The 17135-nt window shown below is 34.6% G+C and overlaps 1 protein-coding gene across 7 annotated transcripts in view; it reads left to right on the top strand.

Annotated features, from left to right (window-relative positions):
* EYA4 (EYA transcriptional coactivator and phosphatase 4) overlaps window positions 1-17135 on the top strand; it is a 318714-nt gene that overhangs the window by 253770 nt on the left and 47809 nt on the right. For 3 of the 7 annotated variants that reach the window (XM_079939671.1, XM_079939670.1, XM_079939674.1), the window contains exons 8-13: window positions 5155-5247; window positions 9648-9714; window positions 10940-11082; window positions 11231-11374; window positions 13090-13169; window positions 16863-17046. In XM_079939671.1, coding sequence (XP_079795797.1) covers window positions 5155-5247; window positions 9648-9714; window positions 10940-11082; window positions 11231-11374; window positions 13090-13169; window positions 16863-17046 — 711 coding nt within the window. The remainder of the gene's footprint in view (window positions 1-5154; window positions 5248-9647; window positions 9715-10939; window positions 11083-11230; window positions 11375-13089; window positions 13170-16862; window positions 17047-17135) is intronic. The other 4 variants (XM_079939673.1, XM_079939672.1, XM_079939675.1 and 1 more) reach the window with 3 other exon arrangements.

The following is a 17135-nucleotide window of genomic DNA, read 5'->3' on the forward strand; positions in this document are numbered from 1 at the left end:
TTCAATAATAATTAGGCAACAGCTTTTTAAGGAAAATGGAAACATGCAGTCAGTGTGTTAAAAGGCCCTCCAGTGTTTGGTCAGATAATAAATTTTTCTGCATTTAGAACATGTAAACTGGCCACAGTTTATTATTATTATAATAAAACAAAAGACAAAAGCAAAAGCTAATTTAGTGGCTTTTCAAGATCTTTCCATTAACTTAGATTTTCAAAAAGATAATTTTGATAGTTTTTACTGATACAAATGAGTCAATAGTATCACCTTAATATCCTACCCTACTACCTTGGTGCTGTTTAAATATATTACATTACTCCTTAAAGTAATTTTTAAAGGGGTTCATCACCTTAATCCTAATTCTGTAATTACATCTGCAGATTTATATTAGAACCTAGATTTTCCTTTCAAAGTTTTGTCACTTGTGAAATTGTTAAAATGAAGAACTGTCAATAAAAATATAATAAATATAATCATATCTTAGCATACAGATCAGTGGTCAACAAACTTTCTTTGTAAAAGGTCAGATAGTAAATATTTTCAGCTTTGCAGGCCATATGGTCTCTGTTGTAACTATTGAGCTGTGCTTTCATTGCACAAATGGAGCCATAGACAATATTTAAACAAATGAGCTTGACCATATTCAAATAAAACTTGATCAATGAACACTGAAATTCGAATTTCGTAAAATTTTTATGTCACAAAATTTTATTCTTCTTTGATATTTTTCAACTATTTAAAAATGTAAGAGTCATTCTTAGCTCATGGGCTATACAAAAACAGACCGTGGGGTAGACTTGGCACTTGAGATGTAGTTTGCCAACCCAGATATAGATTCATGTATGCTACTTCATGTATATGTATATACATGCATGTAAATGCATGCCAATCATGTGAAAAGTTACTTCCATATATAAGTGAGATTCTAATTTCCCTAATGGTGTCAAGATACATGATTAACTATACTTTATATACAAAATACTTAGATTTATTGGAAGTGCTTAGGATAGGGTCTAAATGTGAATTTTCACTTTCTAACTTAAAATGTATCAGGTTCCTATTATATGCCAGGTTCTGTGCTAGGAAATGGGAACCCAATGACCTATAGAACATGATACTAGCCATCAAGGGACCAAAAGTCTAGCAGAGGGAAACAGAAAAGAAAATAATGAGTGAATAATGTGTTCAAGGTGGGTGCACAGCAGAGGGAGGGAATATTTGATTCTACATGGAGATTAAGAAAATACTTCAAAGAGAAGATTTGGGGGAACCAAGATCAGACATTCTGATTTGGGGGAACCAAGATCAGACATTCTGATTGGGTTTACGGTGTTTTCTATATTTGAAATCTGTAGAGCATAGAAAAGAATCTCCCAGAGTTTTTAATATATAGATGATTGATTCACATGGGATGAATTTGTTTCTGAGTATTATGTGTCTGTGCAGTAGAACCAGCTACTACTGTGGCTCTACTCCTTTTAGATTTTCTTTCTGGAATGAAAGCCGTAAATTGGAAGCATCATCAAATTATTTTACAAAACTAAATACTTCATGGATATTTAGAAATGAAAGACACTTGGTGCTCATAGGTTTTTGAGTGAAAAAATTAATTTAGAAAAACATAAATCATAAAACTAGTAGGCAATACCTCTTTCCTCCCCTGCAGTGTTGTAAATTGTATCCTTCCTGATCTAACTCCTCCTGAAATTCTTTGTAGAACCTAAGTTGTCAGAGGTGGCTATGTGAGATTTTGTGGTTCAGGAAGGAGTATATTTGGAATTACATATATAGTCTTTTAAGTGGACACCAGTTTAAACACAGATCTCTGAAGATGAAATGTAAAATGTAAAGTACTTGGGTTACCTCTCTTTCAAGGGTTAATTAAGCCTAATATTGCAAAAAATGAACATGAGCATTAAGTTATGATAATAACATAGACTTCCTCTAAAAATAATTAATATATATTAATGTTGTACTTGAGTTCTAAAGATAATCTGAGGGCACAAGATTAAATTTGCTTTGAAAATACTTGTATGAGGGTATGCAAGAAGGTTGGGATGTAAAGAGAGAAAATCAGTGATTTAGTAGCCATAGCTGACAGTAATCTCATGCAATCTTGATTTAGTCCACAGAGATCAATTATTTTTGAAGGTTAAAAATAAAACCCAATCATGTCAATATAATAAAATGACTTTGACTTTTTTTTTACTATTTGGCTTTATGAAAAACATCTAAGTTGCAAGTGGATAACTAGTGTGGAGGGGGCCTGGCAGTATAATTATTTCTTGAAGTAATGGTTCTGTACAAAGTGCTATATGTATGTAGACTTTCCATCCCACCTTTTGGGAAATGAACCTTGAATCACTTATTTCGAGCATGTAGAAGAATAAAACCACAAAACTCTCTAACCTAAGAATTAAAAAATGATTGCAGCTTTTGAAATCAAAATGTTTATGTTGTGAGTTTGAATTTTGCTCATAAAGATGATGCTTTTCTTCTATAGAAGGTTATTCTTTCCATTTGATAGCATGAACTGTAATGATATTGGTCACAGTCCTTAAAATAAATTAAAAGCCCTGTTTAACTTCTGTGTTAACTTAAGAAAAATAGAATACAGTAAAAAAAAAATACATTTGAACATGACAGTGAATGTACACTCATAAACTTTTGGAATGAGTATTTTTATAAGTTTTAGAAAACAGACACATAAAACTAGGTTTGTTTCATTGATGAACATCTTTCCAATAGTGTCTTGCACATATTAAATGTGTGGAAACAAAAGCAAGACAAAAGAAAATGGAATACATTTCAAATATATTCAGACCTGTAGTGAAAACGACTTCCATTTTTCAAACTTTATAATTATCATAATGTTTACTTTATAGTCATTACCTGTTTTCTAAATATTAAGACACTTCTTTGTATTTTAACATCTTTTTAATAAATCAGCTAATCATATAAAGAATGCCCATTTCACTTCTTTAAGTTTTCTGTTCCTGAAAAAAACTTATTATTACTTAATATTACTTTCTTTCTCTATAAAAATCAAATCAAAATAACTTTGCATCTTACTCAAGAGATGTTTGCTGATGCTGCCTTCCTGTGAACATAAATTATTTTCTGTAGCAGCATGATTAATTTTCCCCCTTTTCCCTATTATTCAACTCTTACCCACATATGAAAAATAAGTTTGGATTAATGTGTAATGTTTTCCCCCAAATGTTAGCATCCATTTAACTATTACTTTTAAATCCATGTGTTTTAGTCCACTGAACACATCTTGATGTGTATGCTTCTCTTTATATACTTTCTAGTGATGCCTCTTCTCAGCTAAATGAGCCTCCTTTGTCTTTGACTAAAAGCAGACCTTTAAAATTTTAATGAGAGATGATTCCAGGATAATGAACGCAACCACAAACTCTCTCTCTGGCTTTTCTTCGTTCTCCTTTCAAACTCTCTGGCTTTTCTTCCTTCTCCTTTTGACCACCTGAAACTTTCAAATTGAGGAGATTATAATCAACACCAATACTAAGTTTTTGAAATCAAACCTCAAAGTTGGGATCCAAAGTAACAAAACTAAACCTCATGTCTAGCTTGGTTAGTTTTTTAGATACTCTGCTTCCCCTCTCCCCACTTCACAAGTGAAATATATTTAACCATTAGTATTAATACATCTACTTTAAAAATATTGTTATAGATTTAGACATGTTTACATAGGAATTTAGCCATGATTAGAATTTGGAAGTCTCTTATCTTAGTTTTGCTGGAGGCTTTGGACAATTCCTTTTTGTCACATGTCAGAAGTCAGATGGGGACATTGCATCATAGAGAGTAGCTTTTACACCTTTCTAAACCCTACTCTGGATCATCTCTATACAGATGAAAGGAATTCTTGGTTAGTTAGTGCTGCCTGTGAGGCAGTGTGGTTTAGAGTTTGGATTCTTTCCAACCTTTACAGTTCGACTCTGAATCTTCCAGCAAATCTTCATGACATAGTTAAATCCCGGATGCTAAATTAACCCCAGAGCTCACTGAGGGAGGGTCCAGCCAATTCTCTTCATGTGGAAAGGGAACATAATCATTACTGCATGTTTCTCCATCATTAATTGCTTTTCTAACAGAGTAACGTCGCTGACTTGCTTGCTTGGTGGGTACGCTCTGAGCCCACTATTCTTTTGGCCATATTTGTCCGTGGTGGGCGAGTCTTCAGCTTTCTTCTTCATAGTTTTCTGCTTGCTTCTGAGGTTTTGAACTGTGTCATTCCATTTATGACCAGGAAACATAAGAGGTGTTAAGCAGAAAATGATTTAGTTTATTCCCTTGCTGCTGTGATACATGGAGCTCTGGCCACAAAGGGAAAATATGGTGTGACAAAATGGGTAGAGGCTTGCCCCTGCCAAACTCGTTGCATCTAATAATGACAGTGATGTATACCTCAGTGGCTACATCATTGCCAAGTGAGGATTTTGCCAAAATATACCACCTCAGAGGAGAAATAATATATGAAAGAGTTTTCAAAAGATACAATTAGTGTTGTAGAAACCATCTCGTATTCTATGCTTATGTCTATAATGTATTAAAAATTGTTATACCATTGGAATAAAAAGCCCAACACCTTATGGCTCTTTTGGCTTTTGTAGAGCAGAAATTTACTGAGTGCTTCATTTTTCAACCACCATATGAATACACCCCTGGTTTCTGTATTTGCATATGCCTCGTTGTATTCTTAAGCAATCTTTTTTTTTTTTTAATGTCATCTTGGGAAGAATAAAATATCAGCAGTAAATCTCTTTGTTACGATTTGGATTAAATGTGCTAAAGACTGACTGACGGTTCCTTTCTTCTGCCTTTTGACTATAATACCAGAGTGTGCTTAGGTGATTTAAAAATGCAAATACACGTACTGCTGTTTCACTGTGTAAGGTTGACTGCCTTTATAAGCCAGATTCGAGAAAACCAGCTTAGGCAGAAGATTTTTAGATTAAATCCTCTATAAATGCATGTCCATTTAGAAGCTAAATTAACAAAACTCTCCTCATCGACTTCCCAAGTTTTCTCTTGCATGCCATGGTAGCTAGAAAAGCCACTAGTCGTACAGTCTGCATCTTTGATATAAAGTTAGAAATAAAACTCACATGTACTTATTCTTCTACGTAGTGTCTCTCCTTGCAGTCAAAACAGAGCCTTTGAACAGCAGTGAAACCACAACCACGACTGGAGATGGAGCGCTTGACACTTTTACTGGGTCAGGTAAAGCCTTAAGCTCGTGTGTTGTTCTGTACGCATTGGGGTCCACCTCATCCTCCTGGTGAATAAGCGAGAATTGGATTTTTATAAATTCAGCAATAAATTCACTTTTTGGAAAACTCATTGTCATAAAATTATGCTTTTTTTAGAAATGATGTTTAGAATAGTTTTGCTGAATCTGCAGTTGACAGCAAAGCAATCCCCTGACTTTCTTATTAGAAATAAGCAGAACTGACTTCTTTTATAATTTTATACAGTGCTTAATTTAATTATTAGGTTGTAATTGTTAACTTTGTTCCTTCAACTTACCCATTTAAATGACATAAAAACTGCCTTCTCTCCAACATTCGAGATGTAAAACTATCCATTTGATTCTTTCTAAATAACCTTGTTTCCTCTCTGGGTTTTAAAAAAAAAAACCTTCCTGTGTAAGCAGCTGAGTGACAGGTATTAAAGGTTAATGGGCTGCAGGAGAGCACATGCTGGTCGCATTAGAACCCAGCCTCTGAGAGCACGACTTTTGCTCAAATGCTTCAAAGAGAACAATAGCGTGTCTTTAAACATCAATCCTCTTTAAATATAAATACCTGATAACTCCCAGGTGGGCAAAAGGACAGGCAATAAGTTGACTTAAAGATTTTTTTTCGTTACTATATTTCGTTTGGTTGATTATCTGGTGAAAGGACGTTTTTTTTTTTTAACCTGAGGAGGAATTTGTATAGCAGAAAGATGAACATTAAACCTAGAAAAGTATTTGTGATAATTAAATCTTGGTTCTGTTATTCTACTCTAATATATTTTATACTTATTCATGTTCTCATATACAAGGATTTTGTGTGGGTATGCTTCTCATGTAAAAAGAGCTGAGGTAAATCCTTGACTATAATGTCATTATAGCATATATTTGATTTTTATAGATACAGATGATCCCGTTTCATTGGTTCACACTGATTGGAAGCAGCTGCCATGTATTCACTTAAATATTAGTACTCCAAACAGAAAGATATAATAATTTATACACTTCGTATAGAGAAGCATGTGTCCTAAATCACATCCTTTCTAGCAATTCTCTTGCCTCTTAGCAGATAAATAGGCACCAACTTACCCTAGCATTTATATTACTTACCATAACTGTTGTAAACTTTCTGCAAAGTAAATGCATATATGAACACAGTTTTTAAGGATAGGAATGAAGTTAAGTGATTGCTGATATACTTAAATAGTACACTACAAGTCAATGAAAGATGAATGAAAAAATTATGGGATGTTAGCTCCAGAAGGAATTTCAGAGATCTGTGATGATCCGTTTTATAGGCAAGAATACGGAGGCACAGAGAAGTTAAAGGTGGTTAAGGCCATACAGTCAAGGCCTCACAGGTGGTCACTGGTAAAAATGATTCTAGAATAATGTCCTGGTCAGTCCAACAATCTTTTCTTTAATACTCCACTGGAAAATATAAAGATGGAAAAAGAAACAGGTGTGAACTGTCAAACTGTCTGGAATCTACTCATATTATATTTACAAATAGTTTCCCAGTTTTCTTTTAAGAATTATCTAGGGCTATGCTGTCCAGAAAAGTAGCCACTGGCCATATGTGGCTATTTAAGTCTAAATTAAATACTATTTGGTAAAGCAAAAATTTTTTATCTAGTCACATTAATTACATTTTAAGTGTTTAATAGTTGTATGTGGGTTTTTCTAGTGGCTACCATAATGGACAACTCAGATATAGAACATTTCCAACGCCATGGACCAAGTTCAATTAGACAGAGTGCTTTAGGTCAGGGATTCTCAACAGCACCACTATTAAAAACTTGGCTAATTTTTTTTATTGTGGGAGAGCCGTCCTCTGCACTGTAAGGTGTTTAGCAGCATGCCTGGCATCTATCCCAAGTTAACAGTAGCTTTCCTCAGTTGTGACAACCAAAGATGTCTTCTAGCATTTTAAATGTTCCCTGGCAGGCAAAATTTCCACCCATCCCCCAACTTCATCCCACTGAGAGTGACTCATCCCGTTGAGAGTCACTAATCTAAGGTGTTACAGTAATACCGGTAAAACCTTAAAACTGCTTGACACCACCCTATGAGAATCTGATAATATTCATTAAAAATGTGTTTTAATTAATTTTCAGGACATTTGAAGACAAGCACTTTTGCTAACTTTTGTATGCAGAAATGATGGAGTATAATGAGTTGAGTGCTTTGCATACATCTCTTGATTAATTAAATGACAGTGGGGAATAAAAGGAAGGTCTCCTAAATTTGTACATGGGATTCCAGAAATCATACTGGAAAGATTAGGCTGCTCTGTGTAGGAACAGTCTTTACTTTGATCAGCATAATCTCAGCTCACTTTAATCCAATTTTGTTGTTGTTTTCAATTGTCTGCAGATTTATTAGTTAGAATAAAATATATACAGCCTCCTTAAGAAGCATAAACTTTCTAAGTTTTATGTAAACATAGTTTTCTGAGTCAAAGGTTTTGTTTTCTACCTAGAAAATGAACATATAGACATTAATATGAAATTTTAAAGGTTGAGCCTTTATACTGTTATGGGTACATTATTCTAATGGTATCTAGATTCATTCATTAGAGGGAAGAAGCATCCTATATATTCAGATTTCTGTTCATATATGTGAGGCTTTTTTTCTGAAATAATTTTGTTCTTTGGCTAATTCAATAAAAGCTGCATGTTTCTTTTTATTATTTGATGTTTCTTTAAAAAAACCTTGTGTTTCACAGTCTTGAGAATAACTGATTAGTATAGTCTGAGTCTTGAGTGTACCACAATGAAGTTTTATAAATGAAACAAAAAATGTGGAATTGAGCCTCACTTAAGTATATTTCTGCTAAATAGAGTATAATTATTGTGAATCAATGAATCAGACTGAATTTCCTGTGCAGTACACTGTTGCTATTATGTAGCCCATAGTGTGAGAGAAAAGGCCTGTTCTCATTGAATTGATTTGAAAGTTTTAAACATCCTTTATGTTTTTAATAAATAAGTAGAAAATTAATGGTTCAGGGGTCCACGTGTTTTCAAATATACATAGCAAATTCACTTAAACTTGGTTGCTGAAAATATTTAGAACATAACACCTCTAATCATATTCACTGATTGTCAAAATTGATTCATAATATTCTTGAAAATATACTCTGCATTATTGCTATGAAAACTATAATATACTCTCCGTACTCAGAGCTTACAGTCTAAATAGCATTTTAAATACATTAAATTCTATGTGTTTATGAAGCAATAGATCACAAGGGTACTTAATAGCATTTGGATATAGAAATATATCATGTTTCATAAAATAGTTAGCAACCTAAGCCTATTTGTCACTTTTACAATTCTAAAAGTTTAGCTCCAGAATTATTATGAACAACTTAGAAAAGACATAGTACTTTGAAGTATAACTATGATTGATTAGACTAAACTAATTCCAGCACTGCATTGTATACTACTTTAATCTTTTTGAAAAGTGAATGAACAGCAGATGGCCTAATAAAGACACTCTGTGTGCTTGCCCAGTATGGATTGGCTCTGAAGGGACTGCCTTAACACTTTAGGGTCCATATATTTGCAGTACATCTGTCTTAGTCAAGGCAGATGGTTAAAGGAAAGAGAAACTTCCAAACTTTTGGATACATTCCAGTTTGGGACTGCATGTTTGGCTGAAATGTTAATAGGACCTGATTTTCACCTTTAAGTTCTCCTCAAAAAAGTACAATCTCTGAGAGTTCAAAATATATTTATAAATATGATTGCTGCTGCCTCTTGCAGTTAGTTTTTTTTTTTTAATGTTGCATTATCACCCATGCTTTCTGTGTATATTCCAATTATTATTAGAATTATTTGGACCCTGCATTTTTAACGACTCATTGGATTGACCAAATGAAAGGAAAGAGAAAACGATATCATTTTACCACTTGAAAATGAAGCCTGAAGCATCATATTTTTAATTTTTATGATATTTCTAATAGAATAAATACACAGGAAGAGCAATATATTTGGAATTTAAAACATAAAGTCTGCAAATGAAAAAATGTACCTTTATATCATGAAAGCTTAATTACCTATAGTCAAGGATATCTGTTCATAGCATATTAATACATAAGAGCATGCTACGGATTTAAGAAAATGGAGGAATGATGAAGGGGAACGATTTGTGAAAAAAGTTCGTGTCCTGCTCCTACCACATACGTGAAACAGTTTAATTAGAAGAAAATGTTTAGGCATCTGTTTCTGTCTAGAAAACGAATGAATTTTCTCTTTAGAAAATGAATGAATTTTTTGAAACATATCTCTGACATAGTCATTTCTTGAAATAAGTTTTGCACGCTCCAGTGAAATATATTTATAAAGCAACCTTTTTTTGCACTGGTTTTTGTGTCTTACAGTAATAACAAGTAGTGGCTATAGCCCCAGATCAGCGCATCAATATTCCCCACAGCTGTATCCTTCCAAGTAAGTGGTCAGTAGTCTTTCAGATTTGTTAGAATGATTTTCCAGCATTATCTTGATTAATCATGTTTATACAATATAACAACTTTAAATCAGGATATATTTATGTATATAAATGTTATAGATAGGCAGTTGAATTGACAGATACTTGGATAGATTCATTGGATAGATTAGACATTAGGTAAATACCCTTCACAGGTCTAGGAATACCCTCACTTATATCTAGACAATTGCTTTAATTCTGGATATTTATATACTTTGAGGAAAGCATCAAGCTCAAACCGGAATACACAGATTTTTTTAATGAAAATTCAAAAATGCTGACTAGTTTAAAGAAAATCTAAAACGATTACATTTTATTCAAACATCAACACTTCGTAATTTGTTCCATCATTACAGTATTTTTATTGGATTTCAAGTTCTAATAAACATTTTTGAAAAATATACACTATTGCTTTTATGACTAATATAGTCAACTTTCTGAGCACAGTGGTAGAAATTTCAAGTTTAACTACATTGGGTGTATCTGAATTTGGTTGCCATCAGCCAGATGTGTCAAGATTTTGGATTCCTGATCATGTACATTTAAAAGTTATTTTCCACAGCAGCTAGAGTGTTATCCTTAAGTATAGGCTAGAGATTGGATATCCATTTTGGGAACATTCCGTAAGATGTGGCATGATGAAGGGAATGGCATTCCATTTCTTTTCGGGAAGCTGCCTACTTTTTAATTTTTTTAAATTTTATTTATTTTTTAAGATTTCTAGTTCTCTGTAGAGAATTTTTGGTAGGGCCTTTAATGACTTTTGTAGTCATTACATAACATTGGGTCATGCATGGTAACAGGAAATATGCTCATGAGCGTACTAATTAACTGGCCTGGGCTTTACTTTCCTCATCTACATATCAGTTGGAATATTATTTCGAATGTAAGCAATATAGACCTGGAAGAGACTTTAGCTGTGATATCTAAACCAAAGTTTTCTTTTCACAGGTGAGGTGTAGACTTAGCAAGTTTAAATTATTTGTCCAAGGTAACTAGACTGGTTTGTAGCAGAGCCTGGGCTCCTGACATTCAGACTCTTGTCCTTTTCCATATTGTTAAAATGATATTATGGATAAAGAAGAGGATTACTTCCGGGCTATTATCAGGTTTCACTGAATCTAAGCTGTCTGAATTAATATGCAGTCTTTGTTGCCACAGTAATGCTATTTTTCTGATATTTAGGCCCTATCCACACATTCTTTCTACACCAGCAGCTCAAACAATGTCTGCCTATGCAGGCCAGACTCAGTATTCGGGGATGCAGCAGCCAGCCGTCTACACAGCGTACTCACAGACAGGACAGCCCTATAGCCTGCCCACTTACGGTATTTCACATCTTCTCTCTTCTTCTTTGGTTATAAGCACGTAATCCTGCTGGCTAGTAGTTGTATAGTCTAATATATTGATATGTTACAACTCAGAAGTAAGATCACTTTACTAATGAAATGGGTTGCACATGCGTTTTCCAAACAGATCTGGGCGTGATGTTACCAGGCATCAAGACAGAGGGCGGACTCTCACAGACTCAGTCACCGTTACAGAGTGGGTGCCTCAGTTACAGCCCCGGGTTTTCTACCCCGCAGCCAGGCCAGACACCTTATTCTTACCAGATGCCAGGTAAGTACCACACAGGAAACATGTTATGTGAGAAAGAATTCTTTGAATGAGACTCCTTGGCTTCAGACTAGGAATATAAAGTCATGAGGACAGTTTTAAATCTTACCACTGCTCACACGACGTCATCAGAAAAGACAAATAACTAGGAAGAAACATGATGAAAAGAGTTCAGTATACATCAAGAAACATGACCCATATCAAAGTTAAATATTTAAGTTTAAGTTGCATAAAATTGGCAGGAAACTAAGTCCAAGCAAAGCAACCTCCAGGCCAGTCGCCACACCAGTCACATGTTTGGCATCTATTAAAGTGATTTCAAAGATTCATGACAAAACCCAGTATTTTCTTGTCGGGATTCCTTACATACGTAATGCTTTTTTGATTAAATTTAAAATTGAATTAGCACTTCTCTAAGTCCCATTTATTGTTGAATAATTGAAGATTTTTTTGTTCATTTCTAAAATCTCTCCCCTGTTAATACTATATTTCTTGAAGAGGAATATTTAGATAATTTGTACCTCCACCTTAAAAATTTTTTCTCCATATACGATCATTATTTAATTTTTCTTTTTGTTTTTGTCTCCAATTAAAAATTATTTTTGAACATTGTGTAGTAGTTGCAGAAAATATTTTAGTGACATACTAAAAACATTAAAAGGTTATTTCCTATCTGTCATTTTTTCTATATGGTTAGTCGTAGTTTGGGGGCTATATTAACATTATTTGAACCAACTAATATTGCCATTTTAGTTGACTGACTAAAATGAAATAATTACTTAGACCTTTTTGGCTGAAATGACAGGTCTCTTTTTTCCTTATAACATTGGTAGATACATCTGTGCATACATGCCTCAACCACAATAAGCCACTGTGGAAAATGCCATAGAGACATATCCATTTATTCCTCAGAATACTTTCATATCGGATATTCCAGGCCATGTCAGTTTGTGTCGATTACCTAATACTATTGCTATTCAAGACACATTGATAAAACAAGTAATCAGCTGCCTCAATAGTCTTTTATTTTATTCCTTAACAAGTACATTCCATGAGAACATTTTTTTTAATCTGTAAATTGATAGTTCACTTGTTTTTGCTCTAATTTTAAAAATAATTAAATAACTTTCAGACCTTGTCGTAAAATTTTAGAAGGTCGTCAAACCTTAGATGATTGCAGTATAAACAGTTCTGCCTTGGGTCTGAGCCCTAGCTCACAGCTTTTTTTGTTCTGAAGAAAGGACATAGAGGAACAGAAAGATGGGGAGCTGGAAGCATGAACTCTAAATGGATTCCATGTGTTTATTTCCTAAGCTAGCCCCAGCCAAATGTTTGAACTTGAGTAGTTTTTGTATGTATATGCAGTTGATATGACCACTGGAAAGTCCCAGTAGTTTCCTGGAAGTAGTCTCAGTATGGATAATATCTTATTCTTTGAGTACTTCTGTACGTGTAGACATTGACCCTTGAAGGTTAGCCAAGTCCTTGGTAAGACTGTTCCCACAAGCTCCTGTTTACCTCTATAGACTTCTAAAGAAAAGACTTTACCTGTTGTCACAAGACACAGCTAAGGACATTTTCCTTAGAATCTCTCAATTTTCAATCTCACTGCCTCAACAACAAAATTTAATATATATTTCATTGAATTCTGCAAAGTGAAATATTTTTAATATTTTTCAAGAAATATTTTTAAAATGCAATTTGTTCTTTACCTCTAGGTTCTAGCTTTGCTCCATCATCTACTATTTATGCAAATAATTCAGTTTCCAACTCAACGAATTTCAGTGGTTCACAACAGGTATAGTAGCTTTTTGTGTTTATGCTTTTATATATATTTCAGATTTTTGAAGAATAGTATCAGGTTAGTAAGGTTTATGTATTTCAAATTAAGATGGCATTTCAAGGTAGTAAAAATGAGCTGTCTGGAATTCTTTGGATTTGTGTAATTCTGGATGTTTCAGTTTTCCTGATTGCTAAAGTTTTACCCTTTAAACGTTTAAGCCATGATTGTTTTAGTCATTTGACAGGAAATTACAGAATCTATTGCATATTTTCCTATTATTTTAAGCTATACTAAACATAATTTTATTTTTTCTTGATAAAACAGTTATTATGAAAATTCATAGGTTGAACTATAACCCATAATCAGATTATGATGTAGACTATAAAACACTCTTGGTCCAAAACCAGATCATTTGTTCCTAAAGAAAATGCCTCTCAAACTACTATTGGCTTTTATTTTTTAGTTCTATGATTTTTTTTTTGATAACTGTTAAATTCCTACTGCCCTGACAGCTGTAATTTTTTGCTTTTGTCACCCACTACACTTGCTCCTAGAATTCCTTAGTCCTCATAGTGATGTTTGCTTAATATTTTTGTGTGTTTTGAAACCTGCAATTGTTTTTAGAATCGTGTTAGAATTATGTGTGGAACAAGCGCGGATGTGCCTGAATGAGTGAGTTAGCGTGGAACGACATGAATTTGTGATCTATTCAGAAAGTTTTGTCCCTATTTCCTGCTCCTCAGTCATGTTCAGAGTAGCTGAGGTAGAAGGGTAGCTGATTTCATGGGGAAGCAATACACTAACATAATCGCTGGACTTCTGTACATTCTAAAATATGTTACTGCATAAGTGTTTGCTCTTTGGATTTACTGAAGGAATTATATTAATTGCCTTCTCCTTTCAATTTTTATTAAGGTAACAAGAGGCAAAGAGGAAAATTTGATTATTAAACAGTGGAATAATGATATTTTTGACAGGATTAAACTGTATAGTTTGGCATTAGTTTGAAAAATGGTTTCTTAAAACAGTAAACATCAAAGTCAGTATGCATATTTTATTATAAAAAATTGAGAATTTTTGATAATCCAGGTAGCTTAATTTCACTCGCTCATTTATTAATACACCAAACATTTATTGAGCACCTGTTAGCCATTAGATTTTTCAACTGTGCATTGGAGATTCGAAGTCGGTGTTCCCTGCTCTCTGGAAGGATACAATCCTCCTGAAGACACAGACATGAAAATAATATGGACAGGGAGTGGAATATTTGGAATATAATAATAGAAATATACACTAGGCAGAGTAGTAGCATAAGGGGAAGACTGCTTTGTTCTTTGTTGGGAGGATTAAAAAAATGATTAATAAGGAGAAGAAAATTCATTGACAAACAGTTTTATATCACAAAATACATCCAGTACTAGCAGTATATTTAATTCAGTGGCCCCAATATAATATGTAATCTGTATTTTGGACCATGGTCTGAAGACTAATTGATTCTTTTAGCAAATACTCACTGAGTGCCTATTAGATATTAGGAACTGGTCTGTATCCTGGGGAGCTGAAGGTAGGAGCAGCGTGAATGGAAACTGTTTCTTGCTTTAGGGAGCTTTCTGTCTACTGAGAAAAGCAGACAATAAACCAGTAAACACCTGAGTAAATATAGAATTGGAAAGCATGAAGGGAGAGAACAGGGTCCTATTAAAAATATTATGAGAAGGCTAATTTTGAGTAAGGGGGATTTTGTGGAAGGCTTCTCCATGGAAATGACATTTAGGCCAAGTCTTCCAAAAGTTAGGTGAAGACTGAGGGCAAGGGTGTTCAGGCATAGAAAGCAGCATGTATCACATCCCTGAGGGCTGAAAATCGTGGGGTGTCAGTGAACTCAAAGAAGGCTGGAGTTTAGTTTGCACCTGAGGGGCAGGTGGGGAAACATCCATTTATGGAGGTGGGCTGCGGCCTGCTCATGTAGGGCCCTGTGGCTTATAATAAGGAACTTCAATTCTATTCCAAGCCCAAAGGGAAGCTATTAAAGAATTTTTTAGCAGGAGAATAGCATCATGTAATTTATTTTTGAAAAATATTACTGTGGCTTCAGAGACTTTGGAAAAAGCCAAAAATGGAAATGAGGAGAGCAGTTAGAAAACTGGTACATTGGCTACAGCAGGCAGTGAAGGTAGCTTGGACAAGGTGATAAGAGTGGAGATGAAGAGTAGGGGGAATCTTTGAGATATACTTGAGTGCAAAAAGACACTATAATCACTGGAAGCTGGTAGACTGGACCTTTCCAGTGAGTAACTTCATCTTCCTCTCCGGGCACTGGCAGCCCAGTGGAGAGCTTCCCACACAGATAGATGCTGGAGTCAGTCTCTCTGGCTTCCAGTTTGAGCCCTGAAACTTGCTGTCTGACTTTGGGCAAATCTCTTTAAACACTCTGTGCCTTTATCCCTTTACTTCAGTGTGAAATAGAGATAGTAATAATACTGCATAGGAGGTTGTGAGATTTCAATGAGTAAATCTACTGAAGGCCTTAGAGGAGTGCCTGACACAAAGTAAGCACTGTGTTAATATTTGTGATCCATGTTTTACTCTGAGAAAAATACGTTACTAGGAATTTTGTCCAAATACTGCCAAGAGTTTTCTGTTTTTTTGTTTGTTTGTTTGTTTTGTTTTTGACTCTCAGGTAATAGTAGGGAACATCAGATCCTGAAATTAACAGACAAATAGAATTTTCATTTTCTGCCATACTGCTTAACCCTTTCTGATGATACATATATTTGCTTATACGTATATTTACGAACGCAGAGAGTTTCCTCTTTTGGAAACCACATCAACCATGGATCTTTGTTTCCCTTAGAAACGTGCATTAGGGAATCTTCATCCTGACCAAGGGTTTGTCATCACTGATAACAGTTTGGGCTAAAACATGTCAGATATATTAAACACCAACTATTGCAACAAATACTTATTCCTTATCTTAATACGTAAAAGGATTTTGAAGGATTATTTACATCATTTTAAGATTATTTAAAAAATTTTTAATAAAAAGCAGGTGAAAGGAATTGACCCAATGGCTTTCTTTTCTCTCTAACAAATGATGCAAACTAAATATATGAAAGCCTCACCAAAGACTTTAGGTCAAGGCCTCAGGTGGCATGTAGCCTGTGAGAAGCTGGGTAAGAATATCTTTTATTCATTTTCTTTTCTCTACTGTTTACCTCCTGCCAAGAAAACAAAATTATCAAGAGTAGCCTAAAAAGGGAACAAAAATCACAATAATGCAGCCCAAGGTCTGTATGGAAGTGGGGAGAGGGGTACACCTCCTCCTTGCTGATGATATTAGAAGATGAGAATGAATGCTGTGAATATGAACACCTCCTTCTCTCCTCTTCAAATGCATAAGACCTGAGGATGTACATCCTTGGAAATGTAATTCTGGGGGGAAAGTGACGCATATACAACCTTTAAACAGATTAAAATTTGTGTACTGGACCTGGTTTGCAAGACCCGCAAGGTATTTCATTACTATGTGCGTGTAGGAGATGCCCGCAGAACGGTCTCTGCTTATTAGGATCACCTCAAAGCTGGGGACTCCAGAACCAGTGGAGCCAGATACTAATCTTTCCATTGCCATTGTGATTGCTTTTCTTTGGAGTATACTAGAGGGTAATCTGTCTTTCAAACACACACACATGTCAATTATTATTTCAGGATTATCCATCCTACGCAGCCTTTGGCCAAAACCAGTATGCACAGTATTACTCTGCATCAACATATGGAGCATATATGACATCAAATAACACAGCTGATGGCACGTCCTCCTCGACCTCAACCTACCAGTTGCAGGAATCTCTCACAGGACTGACTAGCCAACCAGGTACAGATCTTCATCCAGGTGAAATACTTTTTATATGTTTTGCTGTATCTAATAATATGGAGAAAATGGGCATTTTACAAACAAGGCTGAAAGCTTCCAGATAATTA

This window comes from Stenella coeruleoalba, assembly GCF_951394435.1.
Source record: "Stenella coeruleoalba genome assembly, chromosome: 12".
Classification (NCBI taxonomy): domain Eukaryota; kingdom Metazoa; phylum Chordata; class Mammalia; order Artiodactyla; family Delphinidae; genus Stenella; species Stenella coeruleoalba.